This window comes from Vulpes vulpes, chromosome 9 (genome assembly GCF_048418805.1).
Source record: "Vulpes vulpes isolate BD-2025 chromosome 9, VulVul3, whole genome shotgun sequence".
Taxonomy (NCBI): domain Eukaryota; kingdom Metazoa; phylum Chordata; class Mammalia; order Carnivora; family Canidae; genus Vulpes; species Vulpes vulpes.
In genome coordinates this window covers 8,559,735-8,577,687 of record NC_132788.1, presented here as the reverse complement: position 1 = coordinate 8,577,687, position 17,953 = coordinate 8,559,735, and the positions used below count along the sequence as shown (strand labels likewise).

Below are 17,953 nucleotides of genomic sequence, written 5' to 3'. Positions count from 1 at the left end.
AGGAATATTAGAGATCTTGCTGATCTTGCTGATCTTGTTGAGAGACTGCTTGGTTTGGGTGGTAGATATTTTTATATGAAGTCTATGAGGAAAATTGTCCTGTGAAAGATAATTGCTTGTTACTTTTTTTTTTTTTTTTTTTTTTTACTATTGAAGTCTTATTTTTTCCTTTCAATAAGCATTATTTGAGATAAGTAATGTTTTATTAAGGGACAAATCAAACTGAAAGTATATCATAATTCTTGACATGATGGAGTTTTTAAAGCAGATAACAGCTTCTGTCTTTTTTTTTTTTTTCTTATCTAGATGAGGATTATGGAAATGAGTCTTTCTCTTTGGGAAACTTTCAGTAACTTAGTGATAACTATGTATGCCTGCCAGTACCATGTATGCTTCAACGCTGCTGAATTCTTTTTGGCATTCAACCTAATAAGGTTATTTGTTATGCTTGTGTTTAAATCACATGAAATATTCAAATCATGTACAAGATTCTTTTTTCCTTGTTTATGAAAGAACTCTGTTCTTTCCTCCTGCTGTGGTTATTTGAATCTTTTATAAATGAATTGGTCAGATGTCCTAAAACCTATTTTTCACAGCATCACACCACAGGCAAGGCATCTTGCTTTTGATTTCAATAACTGTGTCAGGGTTATTTAAACCAAAGACCACAATTTGACAATGCTGTTGGCATTTAATGATCTAGGGCTTTTATTACTTTTCTTTTTTTATTTCAGGATTCTTGGACTCCAGAATTAAAGTTGAAGTTGGAAAAGTTTCTGGCTTTAATTTTTAAAGCTAGTAACACGCCAAAGCTTTTAACATTATACGTATCCTTTTGAAGCAGATGGAGACCACCTGTGGTGCTGGAGTAGCACCCTGGCTTAGGCTGCCTCATGGATAGAGGATGATTGTTAGTGTTGCCTTCATATTGATGAGATAAATTAAGCATTAATAGGAGGGTGTGTCAAGGTCCAAAAAGAGAATTCCAGGTAGAGGGGACAGGTCATGCAAAAGGACTGAGACAGTATATTTGGGAATTCAGTATTGCTGGAACAGAAGAATAGAGAGAGTCAGAGACTAGGCAAGGCCTGGACAAAAGGGTTTGCGTGAGGTCTTGTAAGTCAGGAGCAGCCTGTGACACATTTTAAGCATTTTAAGCACATTTTAAGCATTTTAATACCGTGCTCTTTACATTAAAAAAAAATCACTCCTTTTTATTTGTGATTTTAAAATTGATCATATTCCTCATAGAAAATTTGGAAAGCACAGAAATGCACTTTCTGTGTATGTATACATACATACACCCAAAAGTATGTAATGTTTAAACAGATACCTGTACATTGTGTATTTTTAAATATTTTTTATCAAATGGAGGGAGCATTTCCCATACCATTAAATATGCTTCAAAAACAATTTTTTGAACTCAAAAGTTTAAACATAGAGTTACCATATGACCCAGGATTCCACTCCTAGCTATATACCCAAGGGAACTGGAACTATATGTCCACACAACAACTTGTACATGAACATTCACAACAGCATTATTCAAAACATCCAGAAAGTGAAAACAACCCAAATGTCCACCAAGAGTTGAATGGAGAGAGATAGGATGCAGCATATCCATAAAATAGGATATTACTTGGGCATGTTAAGGAATGAAGTCCTAACACATGCTGTAACGTGGATGAATGTTGAAGATGTCATGCTGAGTGAAAGAAGCCAGACATGACAGGTTGCTTATGATATCATTTTATTTGAATGAAAGGTCTAGAATGGGCAAATCAGTAGAGATTAATCAGTGGATTAGTTGTTGCCTAGGCCCAGGGAGAGTAGGGAAAATGAGGATGACTCCTAATGGGTATAGAGTTTCTTTTTTGGGGTGACAAGAATGTTCTAGAATTGATTGTAGTGATGGTTGCACAACTCTGAATATACTGAAAACCACTGAAATATAAGATTGAGATGAGTGAGTTATATGTGAATTATATCTCAGTAAGGCTGTTACCAAAAAAAAAAAAAAAAATTAAGAAAACCCAAATCAACCAAGTTAAGTATTTTGCCTTTAGTCATGTGGCCAGATGTGTAGGAGCTGAGATTTAAACTCAGGCAGTCTGGCTCCAGAGTCTATGGTCTGAGCTACTGTGCTTTGCTGTCACCATTCCAACCTCAATTTCCTTAGGATAGAGATTTAAAATTGAGGTGACAATTCACTTCAATGAATACCTTCAATGAAAGGTATGAGTTCAGTTTCCATTTTTAGTAGAACATTTGGCAGCAGTGGAGAAGGTCTTTGGAAGGGGGTCAGGAGGCCACATAGAGGCCTGTTGAAATAGTGTAAGAGTTGCACACATGCCGCAGTAATTGAGCTGGAGAGGAGAGGATTCACTTGAGAGTGAACCATCCAACTACTGAGAAGTCAGTAGTAGTCTCAGCTCTTGATAGCAACATTAAGAAGAGGCTTTTATTGCCCTGAGAAGTCTCTTTTGTACCTTTCTCAGATTGGTCCCACAATGTGAGGGACCCTGAGGGCTTTATCCTCAATGCCTGTTTTCCTCAACTTCTTTCTCATCCCAGAAGGAGAATGGACAAAGTAACAAAGGTAAATCATCCAGATTAACATATTTTTTTTATTTAAAAAAAAAAGGATTTATTTATTTCAGTGGGACTAGGAGGAGGAGGAGAGAGCAAGCAGGTGGAAAGGACAGAAGGAGAGGGAGAGAGAGAAGATCTCCAAGCAGATTCCGACGAGCTAAACGCGGAGCTTGGTGTGGGGCTCAATCTCATAGACCCTGAGATCACAACCTGAGCCGAAACCAAGAGTCAGTCATTTAACGAACTACGCCACCCAGGCACCCCTAGATTAACATTTTTTTTTAAAGATTTTATTTTTTTCTTCATGAGAGACAGAGAGAGAGAGGCAGAGACACAGGCAGAGACAGAAGCAGGCTCCCTGCTGGGAACCTGACGTGGGACTCGATCGCTGGTCTCCAGGATCACGCCCTGGGCTGAAGGCGGCACTAAACCGCCAAGCCACCCAGGCTGCCCTAAATTAACATTTTTTATTTATTTATTTTTTAAAAGGTCTTATTTGTTTATTCATGAGAGACATGGAGAGAGAGGCAGAGACACAGGCAGAGGGAGAAGCAGGCTCCACTCAGGGAGCCTGATGCGGGACTCGATCCCAAGACCCCGGGATCATGCCCTGAGCCAAAGGCAGACGCTCAACAGCTGAGCCACTCAGGCATCCCTAGATTAACATTTTTTAAAGAACAATTTTGCCAACTCAAGTTTTGAGTAGTGAGATAGAGATAGAGGGGATGCCTGGGTGGCTCAGTGGTTTAGCACCTGCCTTCGGCCCAGGGCGTGATCCTAGAGTCCCGGGATCGAGTCTCACGTTGGGCTCCCTGCATGGAGCCTGCTTCTCCCTCTGCCTGTGTCTCTGCCTCTCTCTCTCTCTGTGTCTCTCATGAATAAATAAATAAAATCTTAAAAAAAAAAGAAAGAAACAGAAACAGATGGAGAGAATTGGTGCACTTAGTGAATGAAGGCTCTAAAAGTCTAAATGTTTTTTTTCAAAAATTAAAAACCAAAATAAGTATTTATGAAGCACTTTGCAATCAGATTTGTGACTCCTTGAGGCCCACCCTGAAGAAGGGCTGGCGTTAGCTTTGTCTTGCAGATCAGGTAACCAGCCTGTGGAGCGATGATGGGAATCGAAGCCATGTCCCAAGGGGATGTAACTGCAGCAGCACAGCCAGGGGACACCGTCAGGGTGGGTGGGGCAAGAAGCATTTTAGTATCTTTCACTTTTACCCTGCACTAGTCTATGGTGGTCTAATTTCCGTAGCAATATGGAGCACCCATCTTAGAAGCATTTCTGTTTTTTTTGCATTCAAAGCAGGAATCCCAACATTAAGTTTTTAGAATAAAATTATGGTTTTCCATTATTAACCATTTTCTACCAGAACTGTTCATTTTTCAGTCAGGTGAGAAAAACTTTAGTTACCGTCAAGTCAATTGTGATTCTTTGTCTGAGTTTTGGCTTTGATGCTCTGTTATGAAACCTCTGAAGTGTTAGCCTTCTGTAGATGCTGGTGGCGTAATCCTCAGTCCCCAGCAGGTGGAGTTTTATCACATGAAACAGCGCATTTGCCCTTCCCATGGCAGGGTACTGTTAGAGAGGATCTCAAAAGTTCCTGCCATTGTTTTTCTGTTTTGTTTTGTTTTGTTTTTTTAAGATTTATTTATTTATTCATGAGAGACACACAGAGAGAGAGGCAGAGACACAGACAGAGGGAGAAGCAGGCTCCATGCAGGGAACCCGACGCGGGACTCCAGGATCACACCCTGGGCCGAAGGCAGGCGCTAAACCGCTGAGCCACCCAGGGATCCCCTGTTTTTTGGGGGTGTTTGGTTTTTTTTTTTTAAGAGAGTTAAAGTTTTGTAAAGAATGGAAGCATAAGTAAATTCTTTAGCTCTTTGCTTTCCAGGATGTTGCCAGAGGAGCGATGCTTTAGATTTGACACGCAAGGACAGAGGCAATAGCTTCAGATGCAGAAAGTCTGAATGTTTCTGCCTTGTATAACCTTGCATTTCCCCAGCCCGGCAGTTCTAAGTGTGTGAATGGCTCTGCTGGCTGTCCCACCCCCGTAGCTCAGAGGGACCGGCCCCACTGAGCCTTCATGGGGAAGTATCAGTCCTTGCCTGAACGTGGAGGAGCTGGGCCATAGGTGTGGTTTCATGGGGTCCACGTGGAATGCTCCAAGGGTCACCAGGCTATAGCCTTGGAGCTTGCTGAGGCTACTCTGCCCCCACTATAGTTATGTCTGAGGATAAGTCTGAGCAGATTTCTTCAGCTCCTCAAGTATAATTCTTGGGCCTTGGCTGGGGTAGGTCCTGTGCCAGTGTTCTCATATTCAGAACAGTGGCAATTCTTTTTTTTTTTTTAAAGCAATTTATTTATCCATTTTGAGAGAGAAAGAGCACAGCAGGGGGAAGGATAGAGGCAGAGGGAGAGAATCCTCAAGCAGACCCTGCACTGAGCACCGAGCCCAACATGGGGCTTAATCCCAGCCCCCTGAGATCATGACCTGAGCTGAAACCAAGAGTCATCGCTTGCCCGAATGAGCCATCCAGGCACTCCAGAATTCCCCAATGGGAATTCATAAATTGTGCTAGGCATTTGGGTCCTGCACTGCAATTCCTGGAAATGCACCTTTGTGCTACTATTTCTATTTCTTTTACAGCCTAGTCTAGTGTCTCAGCTCAGTGGCATAAAGCAATAATGTCCACTTATTATTCTTGCCATCATCTTGCATGGTGTGGGGATCATGTGCTCAGGCAGTTCTCCCTCGGTGTCTCGTGGAGGCACATGGAGCCTGGTGGAGCCATCTTCAAGGCTTCCTTGCCCACCTGCACAAGTCTGGTGGCCAGTGCTGAGGCCCTTGACAGGAACACTTATGTGGCCTGGGCTTCCTCATGGCTGGGTTCCAAGGGTGAATGTCCCCACATAGAGCCAGTGGAAGCTGTGTCACCTTTCCTAAGCCAGCCTCTTAAGTAACTCAGTGTCATTTTTGCTACATTGTCTTCATTAGAAGTGATTCTTAAGGCCAACTTACATTCAAAGGAAGGAGAGTGACCTTCTACCTCTTGATAGGAAGGAGTGTCAAAGACGAGGCAGTCATTTTAAAACCACTACCCCACCTGCATCCTTTGAGTCTCAGAAAATCACCTTAGTTTTTGACTGAATCTGTGTAGTCCCTGTTCAGATTCGCTTTTTGAACTTGGTGCTAGCAGAGAGAAAGTGGTGGAAACCTCCCTGATTCTTGAGTCTCAGCCAGCCCTTGTCACCCCAACATACCCTGTGGCTTTTAAGGATAACTTTCTGCTAGGATCCAGTCATGTCTCTGAGAAGTGGCCCAACTTTACAGATAAAATAAATCTAGGAGGGGTAGTACAAAGGGAAGAGCCTGTGTGTTTTTATATATCTTTCCTTTGGATTTCACCAAGGAGACCAAGGAGACCACAGTGTTTGAGCCTTCTGTAGGTTTGATTTTAATTGAGTTTTCTGAGGAAGCCAAGCAGAATGTCTGTGGAACTGAGGCTGGCAGGCACAGCATGTGTCTGTGGCTGAATAAACAACCCTTCCCCCCCTCACCCCCCCGCCCCCCCCCCCGCCCCCAGCAATGCAGAATTGCCATGGAGACCAGAGATTAGCACTGCGGGGCACACTGGTACCAAGGGCTTGGGCCCAGGCCCCGTGTCCTGACAGCCCGATGTCAGCGCTTTGTCCCCTCCTCCCACACTTATGGCTGCAGTGATTACAAAGCACAGACACGCCCCCAATTTAAGTTGATTCTAGACTTAGGTGTTGTTTTGTACATTGAATGTTTGGGCAAATCGTTATTCTGTGTATCTTGATAGGAAGATTTCGTGGATAAGCTAAGATTTCTGTGAGCTTTTAAAGAAGGCAAGAAAAGTGATTGGAGTAAAAAATTCTCTCAAAGGGAATTATATTTTAAAATGGAGTTTAGAAGAAAATTTCAGGTTGAATATACAGTATGTTATTATTTTACCTAGTCATCTAAAAATGGTGTAGAGATAGTATCTTTTAGCATCTCTGTCATTAATTGATTTGACTCCTTCAGAAAATGAGCAACTGACCGTTTTTCTAGAATTCAAAGCCCTAAATGGTATTTTTTAAATGATGACTTATATTCGTAGTTATGCATCATAACTTTCTTCATCCAGTGCTTGTGGATTAGCAAAATAGCAAAGAGCTGATTTATATCTGAATACAAAGAAGAAAGAGTATATTATATTATAAAGTTAAAGAGCTTGATTTTAGATTTTTAGATGTTAGAAAAAGAGTTTTGTATTTTAAAATCTATCATTTTGTCTTGAGCAACAAAGGGGTCTCTAAAATTAAATCTCATCTACTTAAAAAAAAAAAAAAGCAACATACTTAAGGTAGAAATGTGAAGAGAAAGCTTGCGGGCTTGGCCACAGGGAGATCTCTATCACTTTTGTTACCATTTCAATGTATGCTGGAGTGATGGGCAAACTTTCTGTGACCTTCACTGACATTCTTTTAGTTGTATATATCTCTTTGTTTAAAATTTGGGATGTTGGGATGCCTGGGTGGCTCTGCGGTTGAGTGTCTGCCTTTGGCTCAGGGCATGATCCTGTAGTCCTGGGATCGAGTCCCACATTGGGCTCACTGCACGGAGCCTGCTTCTCCCTCTGTCTATGTCTCTGCTTCTGTGTCTCTCAGGAATAAATAAATAAAATCTTTAAAAACAAACAAACAAACTTGAGATGTAGTTCTTTGGATTTTGGTACAAATTATATCAGTTTTGACATATGAAGAGTCAATAAATCATGTCATGTCCCCAGCATGACTGAGACAGTTTCATTAATATAACATGGAATTTCTAATGAGACCTCTCCACTAAAAGTTGAGCTCTTAGGGGGCCTGGGTGGCTCAGTCAATTAAGATTAAGCGGCTGCCTTCCGCTCACGTCATGATCCCAGGGTCCTGGGATGGGGCTCTCTGCTCAGCAGGGAGTCTACTTCTCCCTCTGCTTCTGCCCCTCCCCATGCTCTCTCAAATAAATAAATAAACTCTTTTAAAAATATAAGGAAAGAAAGGTTGAGCTCTTGCACAGCAAGGGATTTTGGCTCAGTTGTCCTTGTCTCATAAAATGTTTGAGAAGGAAAGAAGAGTCAAAATCCTTTTTAACGCTCAGAAATAAAGTTGAGATCTTGGAGCTGAGACCCCAAAAGCTTCCAGTAATGGTCAAGTCCTGTTTGTAGCCAGCTGAGGTGTTTACAAGGTGTGTCTTTATACAGCAGGCTGTTCTGCTAAATGGTGTATTTGAACTGGTGGCAAGTATTCCACCCCAACTGCCCACTTCTCTCCTTCCTGTGGCTGCTGGCAATGAAGCCTCTTTTCCCTCAGGTGTACCATACTTCGAAATTGTCATAAATTCCAATTCTGGGTTCCTGAGGCCGAGGTGCCACCAGTAGTCCCTTACATTTAGTTAATTGTACAGTGAGTTTCTGAGGGGATATGTTCCTTGGTGCAGTCTCCTTTCAAGAGGGACTACTTTGGTGACTTTTATATTGATGATTTCTGAGGTCATTTGCCCCAGTTAATGGGTTTCGGTACTTCATTCATCATCTGGCACTCGATACACATTGAGAAAGTCCATACAGATGCTCTTTAATATTCATTACCACGAAATGAAATTATGAACCATGCTGTAGAATTTTCATCATTGGAATTTCTAGCTATGTAATTTAGAGTTTTGTACATATAAAAAGCTTTAATATTTAGCATGGGGAGCACCCTATGGGGCTCAGTGGTTGAGCTTCTGCCTTTGGCTCAGGTCATGATCCCAGGGTTCTGGGATCGAGTCCTGCATTGACCTCCCTGCTTCTTCCTCTGCCTATGCCTCTGCCTGTTTCTCTGTGGCTCTCATGGATAATAAATAAATAAAATCTTAAAAAAATAATATTTAACATAGGAATATGGTAGTGACTCCTTCTCTCTAATAATATTTAAGAAAAAATTCAATAAATGATTTCCAGAGATGTTCTCCAAAGCTTTAAGTACTGGATATAAGTTCATGCCAGAAGAGTTTTTATTTTATTTATTTATTTTTTAAAGATTATTTATTTATTCATGAGAGACACACAGAGAGAGAGGCAGAGACACAGGCAGAGGGAGAAGCAGGCTCCATGCAGGGAGCCCGATGTGGGACTCCATCCTGGGATTCCAGGATCACGCTCTGGGCCGAAGGCGGTGCCAAACCGCCACCCGAGCTGCCCCCATGCCAGAAGAGTTTTTAAAGTTAACTTTCAATACTGAAATTTGAAGGATGCTAACCAATAATATTAGTTCATTATTATGTGATATTTGGGGTCTTAATAATTAAAATATTTTACTTTTCTACACATAATCATGAAACAGAGGTTTTGAAATCTAATTTGTGCATGATCTTCATGAGGAACTGTCCTGCCGGTACTTAGAGTTCCCCAGATAACTTCACAGGACAAAAAAAAAAAACAAAAAACAAAAACAAAAAAAACAGGAAAAGATGCAAGTGTGGTTCATCCAGTCTGTGGGCTGACTGTAGAAACACTGAGTTTGTTTGTTGTACATAGAACAAACTGAAAGAAATTGTGTGTAGCTCAGTCAAGAAAATAGATTGTGTGAGGAAAACCAATGATGGTTCAGTTGAACTACCAGAGACAAGAAACTGAAAATCAGTGGTCATTAAGCACTTGGTAATTAAATGTGTCAAGTTCAAAAAGGGTGTTGCCTGTGTTCTCCTCTAGGATTTTGATTGATTCTTATCTCACATTTAGATCTTTCATCCATTTTGAGTTTATCTTTGTGTATGGTGCAAGAGAGTGGTCTAGTTTCATTCTTCTGCATGTGGCTGTCCAATTTTCCCAGCACCATTTATTACATGAGACTCCTGGGAAACAAACAAGGGGTAGTGAAAGGGGAGGTGGGGGGGATGGGGTGACTGGGTGACAGGCACTGAGGGAGGCACTTGATAGGATGAGCACTGGGTGTTATGCTATATGTTGGCAAATCAAACTTCTATATATATATATATATATATATTTAAAAAATTAAATGTGTCAAGAAATAGCAGCCAAGTGTTAAACACAAATAATGTCAAGTTCATCATCATAGCAAAATCTTCTGAGAGGAGACAATGATCCTTGCTTGGGAAGAACATCATTTTTTTTTTTAATTTTTATTTATTTATGATAGTCACACACAGAGAGAGAGAGAGAGAGAGAGAGAGAGAGAGAGAGAGAGGCAGAGACCTAGGCAGAGGGAGAAGCAGGCTCCATGCACCGGGAGCCCGACGTGGGACTCGATCCCAGGTCTCCAGGATCGCGCCCTGGGCCAAAGGCAGGCGCCAAACCACTGCGCCACCCAGGGATCCCCGAACATCATTATTTTTTTATGGGGTTTTCTTACTGTTGTTTTGTTTTAATATAAATTGTCTTCCTAGAAACGTCACAGCAGCTCCACCAGCAGCTGGTAGAAGCCGAGCGAAGGTCAATGACATACCTGAAGCGGTACAATAAGATCCAGGCGGACTACCACAATCTCATTGGGGTCACAGCAGAGCTGGTGGATTCTCTGGAGGCCACAGTCAGTGGCAAGATGGTAAGGAAGATTCCCCAGTTGCCTGTGCGTCTGGAGCTAAAGAAGTGTTAAGAGCATGGGGTTTGTTGATAATGGGATTCCTGGCTGCTCCCAGCTAGTGACACCTGCCCCTGTACTTCGCAAAGCCAAGTGCAGAAAGAAGACCACACTGACATTCCACCCCAGTTATGGTGCTGCTTACAGTATTTTATCCATTTTTCCTGACATACTATTGACCACATCTTTATTTCTCTACCTTATTCTTAACATTAGCGAAGAATAAATTGTCTGGCAACGGGAAAAAATAATATGAAGTGGCATAAAAATGAGGGGGAAATAAGCTACTGGTATAAAGGAAGTTACAGATTTTCACATATTGATACAACTACTCTTCTGAACTCTTAATCTGATAGATTCTTTTGATTGATTCTCCTGTATTCTAGATTGGCAGTCATAATATCCTCAAATAATGATATTTTTGTTTTGTTTCATTATTTATAATGACTTTTCTTTTTTTCTTAGCATACTGGCTAAGACTGTGGAACATTGTTGAAAAATATGGTCATGGGCCTCCTTGACTTATTCCTGACTTTAATGAGAATGACTCTAGTGTTTCACTTACTAAAAAATTAGAAATTATAATAAAATTTCTCTGTGGAAATATACATTTTCTTTAAAAATGGGATAATTATAGGTTGACATGCAATTCTAAGAAATAATGCAAAGAGTCTTTGCACACCTTGCACAGTTTCCCCGAATAGTAACATTTTGCATAACTATATAGTACAATATCACACAACCAGAACATTGACATTGACCCAGTCTATTGATCTTATTCTGATTTCTCCAGTTCTTTACTCATGTACATATATTAAGTTCTGTATTATCACAAATGAGAGGTAGTGTATTTAAAATTGTTTTTAGTGGGGTTCCTAGCTGGCTCAGGGGGTAGAGTACATGACTCTTGATCTCAGGGTCGTGGGCTTGAGCCTCATGTTTGGCATAGAGATCGCTTAAATAAAATAATTTTTTTAAATGACTTAAAATATGATTATGAAATAATATGTATTATAGAAAATTTTAGAAATAGAGAACTATGCAAAAATAAAATTACCTGTAATTGTGTTACCTAGTAATAACACTTGTTAACATTCTGTGTTTTTTTCAGTGCTTGAATATACCTGTTTTACAAAAATTGACTCTATTTCACCCAAAATTTTCTAATTTTTTTTCCTTAATATTGAATCGTATATTCTTTTTTTTTTTTTTAAGATTTTGTTTATTTATTCATGAGAGACAGAGAGAGACACACACACACACACACACACACACACACAGGCAGAGGGAGAAGCAGCTCCTCTCAGGGAGCCTGATACAGGACTCGATCCCAGGACTCCAGAATCACAACCTGAGCCGAAGACACTCAGCCACTGAGCCACCCAGGTGCCCCTAACTGGCTTGTTTTTAATGTAAAAAAATACATATTTGTGGTAACAAATTAGAACAAGTCTGAGTAATGTATAGTGAAGAGCAAAAGCCCCTTCCTATACAGTTTGTTAGTGTCCCTTCTTTAATAGCATTCAAGATTAACTTTTCTTGCATATTATTTCCAAACATTTCTATGCATATGCATGTGTCTGCATGCAGCCTACATATACTTGGGATCCTATGACCCACTATTCTTCTGAAACTTGCTATTTTACTCTCAGTATATCTTGGAAATCTTTCCACATGACCATACTACCCTCGTTCTTTTCTAGGCTTATACATTATGCCATTCTAAGGGTGAACCATAATTTTTTAGATCTCTGATGGTGAACATTTAGATTTTTTGTTTGCTAGAACAAAAAAAATGTTGCAATGAACATTCTTGTATATAGTGTATACTTTTGAAAACAAGTAAGGTAAGATCCTAAGAGTGGACTTGCTAGGTCAGAGGTTATAGGCATTAACATTTTGATAGATGTTGACAAATCATTTCTCCCAAGATTTCAAAATTGTTTATCCAAACCCCCCAGGAGTTTACCCATATCAAGGTGTTTATTTCTCCACACACTTGCCAACATCAGACACTATTATATTTTGAACTAATTATACTTTGAACCCTTTCCTGGCTTGGTAAGTAAAACTTGGTGTTCTAAATGTTTCAATTTGCATTTCTTTAATTATGTATGAGGCTGAATATGTTTTCATGTTTGTTGGCCATTTATATTTTGCTTTTTAGTCTACTGATTATGTGTGTCCTTTCCTCTCATTCACCTGTTTGTTTGTTTTTTTCTCATTCACCTGTTTTAAGCAAGAAAGTGACATAATCAAATATGCTTGTTAAAGATATGGTTCTGGTAGCAGTTCCAGAAGTCAAAGGAGGAAACAGTTTGAGGAATAAGAGGTTGATGTAGAGTCTCAGAAGCCACAGAAAACTTTAAAATGCTAGAACTGAACAGTGTCCAATGATTTTTGACATTGAGGTCAGTGGTGGTGGCCTTTGCCATGGGAACTATGGAGTGATGCAGCTGGAAGCCTAACTGTAGCAGGTAGAAAGATCCAGGAAAGGTGAGACAGCAAACAGAGGCAGTTCTCTCAAGGACTTTGGCTGTGACAGAAGAATCCTGAATGGGTGGTCGAAAGGTGAGGACCTAGGGTAGAGGAAGGGGAAGGTGCTTTTTTAATATGAACTATAATTGTGTTTTTATGTTATAGACAATGAAAAGATGTAAAGAAAGGTTAAAAATACAGGATGAGAAAGGAATGTTTACATTTTGATACTATCACAATTCAGAGGAAGCGGATGCAGAATCATGTGAGAAGTGCAGCTCTGAGATGGGGCACTTCTTTGTCTGAGTCACTTCACATAGAGCTGAGTGTCAAGGGATGAGCACAGACATCTGCCATGGATGCACAGCCTTTCACATGTCTGAAGCAGACCAGAAATTTCCAGTGGGTTGATGGAGTCCTCCAAGGAGAGGAAATGGTGCATCTCTTTCTAACTTATTAATCAGTTGAGTAGTCTTCGCATGGGGACAACTGAGTAAGGATGCGGAGAGGGGCCGGTTATATGACCATGTGGGAGTTCACCACATGGAATCATGAGGCTGGGGAAAAGGAGGTTCTCCTCCAGCAATCAGGCATAGAAAAAAAAAAAAAAGGTTGGGTGGGTGAAGAATGGTTAATAGTTACCTCCAGAGATTGATGTATGGGAAAGATGGGACTGGAGAGAGGTTGGGGCACTTGTAAAATTTAAATGTTCATTCTTTGTAGAAAAAGAAAAGATGTAAAATGAAAAGACAACATTCAGAGATTACCACCTGAGATGCTATATACCAGTCCTGAGTTACAGTTGCTTAACAAGAGGGTGAGAAGGCACTAAAAAAAGGCAAGAATTGAACAGCTTTGGTGGGCACAGCAATGCAGCCTCACGCTGGCAGGCATGCAATAAAAAATGCCTCCATCATTCATTCTGTAATGAGCTGGGCTGTGCCAGGCATATGTGTGATCTCATTCACTCTGTCACTGTGAACCACAGAGGCAGACATTGTTTATTTCATTCAGCAGGTCAGAAGGCAAGGGACAAAGCTGTTGGTTTTCTTGAGTCCAGGGCTTGAGGTTAGATTTTCAGATTTTTAAGCCCACTATTCTTTCCACCACACATTGGCTACCCAATTGACTTTATTGCTTGAATTCACACATGCACACACACACACACACACACACAACACAAATGGTTTAAAATCAGTTTATTTTATATGACTGGGAGTATATCTAGTGGAATTACATAATTTAAAACATGAGTCCCCACTATCATACCTGCAGTATGTTAGCAGTTTTTTTTCTGTCAGACTCAATGCTTTAGCTCCCAAAGGTCCTATGTTAAAGCAAAATTCCATCTGCATACCTCCCAGAAAAACTGGTGAGAGCTCTGATAATTTCTGGGGCCCTAATGTCACAGGGGGCATTTTGTGCCTTGCACCAGCCATCCTCGTGTCCTCTTTGCAGATCACCCCGGAGTACCTCCAGAGTGTGTGTGTCCGCCTCTTCAGTGACCAGATGCGGCAGAGCCTGGCGCACAGTGTGGACTTCACGAGACCTGGGACGGTGAGGCTCTGTGCCCTAGGGCTGGGGCTGCCCCCCAAATTTAAAAGTAGCCTAACAAAAAAAAATAAAAGAGCATGGGCAAATAACATTCAGAAGTCTGCATTTCAGCTGGCTTCAGAAGTCTGTAAAGTCCCAGAAGGAAAAGAAAGCTGTTTTTGAACAGTGAGCAGCTGGGAACTGGCATCCTGGGGGTGGTGGGAGAGAGGCGCCAGTTGGAGCTGTTTGGTGCCAAGAGCTGGTAACAATTAGCAAATCAGTAGGAAAGGAAGGAAACTTCATTCTCTTCTTTAAAATAACTGCCATATTGGAAGCTGTACAGTCAAAGGCAGGTGCTCTCTTTTTTCTTTTTTTAACTTTTTACTCAGAATAATTGCAAACTTACAAAGAAATCATAAAAATAGCACAAAGGACACTTGTATACCCTTTATCCAGATTCAGTGACTATTGGCATTTTACTCATGTGTTTACTTTCTCTACACACACACAGACACACACAAACACACACATACACGTCTGTTTTCTGAGCCATTTGAGAATAAATTACATATGTTATGGCCTTTTACTCCAGTGTAGAGTTCATTTCTTAATAGGAGTATTCTCTTATGTAACCATACAGTGATCAACTTCAGTAAGTTTAATATCTTTATGATATTCTTATCTAATTTGGGCATTTTCCAATTTGTCAGTTGAGCCATGTCCTTTATAGTTGTTCCTTCATTTAAAAAAACAGAGCATTTCTCTGTTTGTCTTTCTTACGTTCTCATGATTAGATTCAGGGTTTGCATCCCAGGGCAAAATATTATGTAGGTGATACTGCGTCCTTCTAAGGATAGCTCATCCAAAGGGATGTGGTGTTGAGTTGGGGTTCTTTTTTTTTTTTTAAGATTTTATTTATTTAAAAAAATAAAAAGATTTTATTTATTTGTTCATGAAAGACACACAGAGAGAGGCAGAGACATAGGCAGAGGGAGAAGCAGGCTCCATGTGGGGGAGCCCGATGCAGGACTTGATCCCAGGACCCCGGGATCATGCCCTGAGCTGAAAGCAGACACTCAGCCATTGAGCCACCCAGGTGCCCCTGAGTTGGGGTTCTTAACCAGGGGAGCAAATACACCAGTGTCTCCTAAGGACATTTTCAAAGTTCTTGAACCCATGTCCCTGGAGCTCACCCCAATGTACCACCTGGGTGACAGGCTAAATGGTAGAGCCAAGCATGTTCAGCTCAGAAGGAAGCACCAGGGGATCCTGAGGTACCCCCATAGATCAGAGCCATGGCTTTGATTAAGGGGGAGGGTCTACACATTAATATTAGGATCTTCATCAACAGAGGCCTTTTTTAATATGCAAAAATTTATACCCTACTTCATTCTCAAGTAGGTTTGAAGCAGCTTATGAGAAAACACAAAATATGAGATAAAAATAGAAAATGGAAAGAACAAAATTGTGGTTAGAACTCATAGAAACAGAAAGTAGAGTGTTGGTTCCCTGGGGCTGGGAGGTGGGGGAAGTGGAGATGGTGAAAGGGTGTAATTTCTGGTTATAAGATAAATAAGTTCTGGGGATCGGGGATCTAAGGCATAGCGTGGTGGCTAATATTAACAATATTATATACTTGAAGGTTACTCAGATCTTAAATGCTTTCACCTACCCCCCAAAGGAACTGTGAGGTGATGGACGTGTTAACTAACCTTATTAGGCTATGATCATTTCACAATATATACGTGTGTTAATGCAGCACTTCATACACCTTAAATGTACACAGTGTCCTGTGTCAAGAACATCTCAGTAATGCTGGGGAGAGGGGAAGAAATTGTAGTTAAAGGAAAATGAAGGTAGGACAATACAAGGAAGGCATGGCTAAGCTAGTACCAAACATGCATGTCAGAGCTGCTGTACGTACACCTAAAGAAGGAGGCAGGGACCCGGTTCTGATCTTCATCAGAGCCTATGCTACAGGGACAAGTGAGCAGGTGCATGAATTGCTTCCAGGGAAAGAGAGATGGTTGCATAATGTTTATTATCTAAGTTTTGCTGCGTCTGTCTGAAACATCATGCTACACACACAGCCTAGGAAGCACAGCAGTGAGATAAATGCCCCAGTGCCCACCACACATTCCCCAGACAGACCATTCCTGGGCCACGGACACTCTCTCTGGGCCGTTTAGACTTCCAGTTTCTTTTGTGGATCTTCACAGAAAGGACATAGCAATGTGACGGAAAGCAAATGTCCTTGACCCCATCACCCAGCTGCTCGCAGAAGCATTATAGAGCTGTTGATGGTGGTGGCCTTGCCGCACATGGACACGTGGATAATAGAAGCTGTAGGGTCTGTGCTTTAGAATGTGGCCACCAGGGGATCCCTGGGTGGCGCAGCAGTTTGGCGCCTGCCTTTGGCCCAGGGCGCGATCCTGGAGACCCGGGATCGAATCCCACGTCGGGCTTCCGGTGCATGGAGCCTGCTTCTCCCTCTGCCTGTGTCTCTGCCTCTCTCTCTCTCAATCTCTCTGTGACTATCATAAATAAATTAAAAAAAAAATTAAAAAAAAAAATTAGAATGTGGCCACCATAGTTTTAGCGTGCAGAAATCTTAGGGAATCACCATCCCTAAGGGAAACCCCATCCTATATTGTATATATAAGCATCCTTATATTTCCACTTTCTATTGGCAGAGTGATGCATCCAGCTTATTTACAATGGATATCATGTTAATAAGGAGCAGTTTAAAAGGGAGGGGGGCACAACATATCTGGTATTTTGTCCCATTAGACATTAATGTTTTTTGTTAAGAGGCTAGTGCTACCATCTTTCCCTATTATGGTGGCATTAAGGTACATATTCTAGGCCTTAGAAACCAGAGGAGAGAGGATGAGCTCTGTTTATCTTAGTTCCTAACCATTTTTTTTTCTTGTGAGTCACTGACTTAGGAACAGGCAATAAAAGCTGCGTTAGTCCCATAGATTTCTCTGTAAGAGATAAAAAGTGGATATGAGTTACTGTAACACCGTTGTAAAACTATAACAGAACGTAGTTGATTGGGCATGCCTACGGTCAATGTATGACATTGGATTTATGATGTGTGAAGAGGAAATTAGGGTATAATTTAGTTGGGATATCTAGTGGTTGAACAGTAGGATTTAGGATTTAGAAGGAGAGGAGGGCCGCTTTCCTATTTGCCAGGGGTTTAAAGTCAATGCTAGGTCCAGTTTCCATCAGTTTGAACGCCATCCATCTTGAACGCCATCAGTTTCAAGATAAAAAAATGGGCATAGACCAGTTTCGTTTTCAGTGTGATCCTTTGATCAGCAACTTTCTATTTGGTTGACCTTGAGTGTTTCCATTCATTGTACCCTATAAAGTTGCTGGGCCGGGCCCATCAAAATGCTGCTGGTATCCATAAAGTTTGTATGTTTGATACTGGTTTTTAAAACTGGCTGATAAGAAGAATCTGGCCTTCTGCACCCTCACTGTTGAAAGTTCAGAAGAACTCAGTAAATAACACACTTCTGAGTTCTGAGCCAATTGAAAAATAGGACAAAAGAATAAAGGAAAAAGGAGCTGACAATATTGCCATCAGCTCTGTTGAAACTTATATTGAGGTATGGATTTCATTTGTAGACGAGTGGGTTTCCTACATTTAAATCCTGGGATTAAAGAAATGTGGCCACCCAGTCACGGCCAGCTCTGGCC

The 17,953-nt window shown here is 41.0% G+C and overlaps 1 protein-coding gene across 7 annotated transcripts in view; it reads left to right on the top strand.

Annotated features, from left to right (window-relative positions):
• The window catches only part of ARMC9 (armadillo repeat containing 9), a 150,329-nt gene that overhangs the window by 24,291 nt on the left and 108,085 nt on the right, over window positions 1–17,953 (top strand). For all 7 annotated transcript variants that reach the window (XM_026006266.2, XM_026006269.2, XM_072719182.1 and 4 more), the window contains 4 exons: window positions 735–827; window positions 2,575–2,599; window positions 10,038–10,195; window positions 14,168–14,266. In XM_026006266.2, the coding sequence (XP_025862051.2) occupies window positions 735–827; window positions 2,575–2,599; window positions 10,038–10,195; window positions 14,168–14,266 (375 nt within the window). The remainder of the gene's footprint in view (window positions 1–734; window positions 828–2,574; window positions 2,600–10,037; window positions 10,196–14,167; window positions 14,267–17,953) is intronic.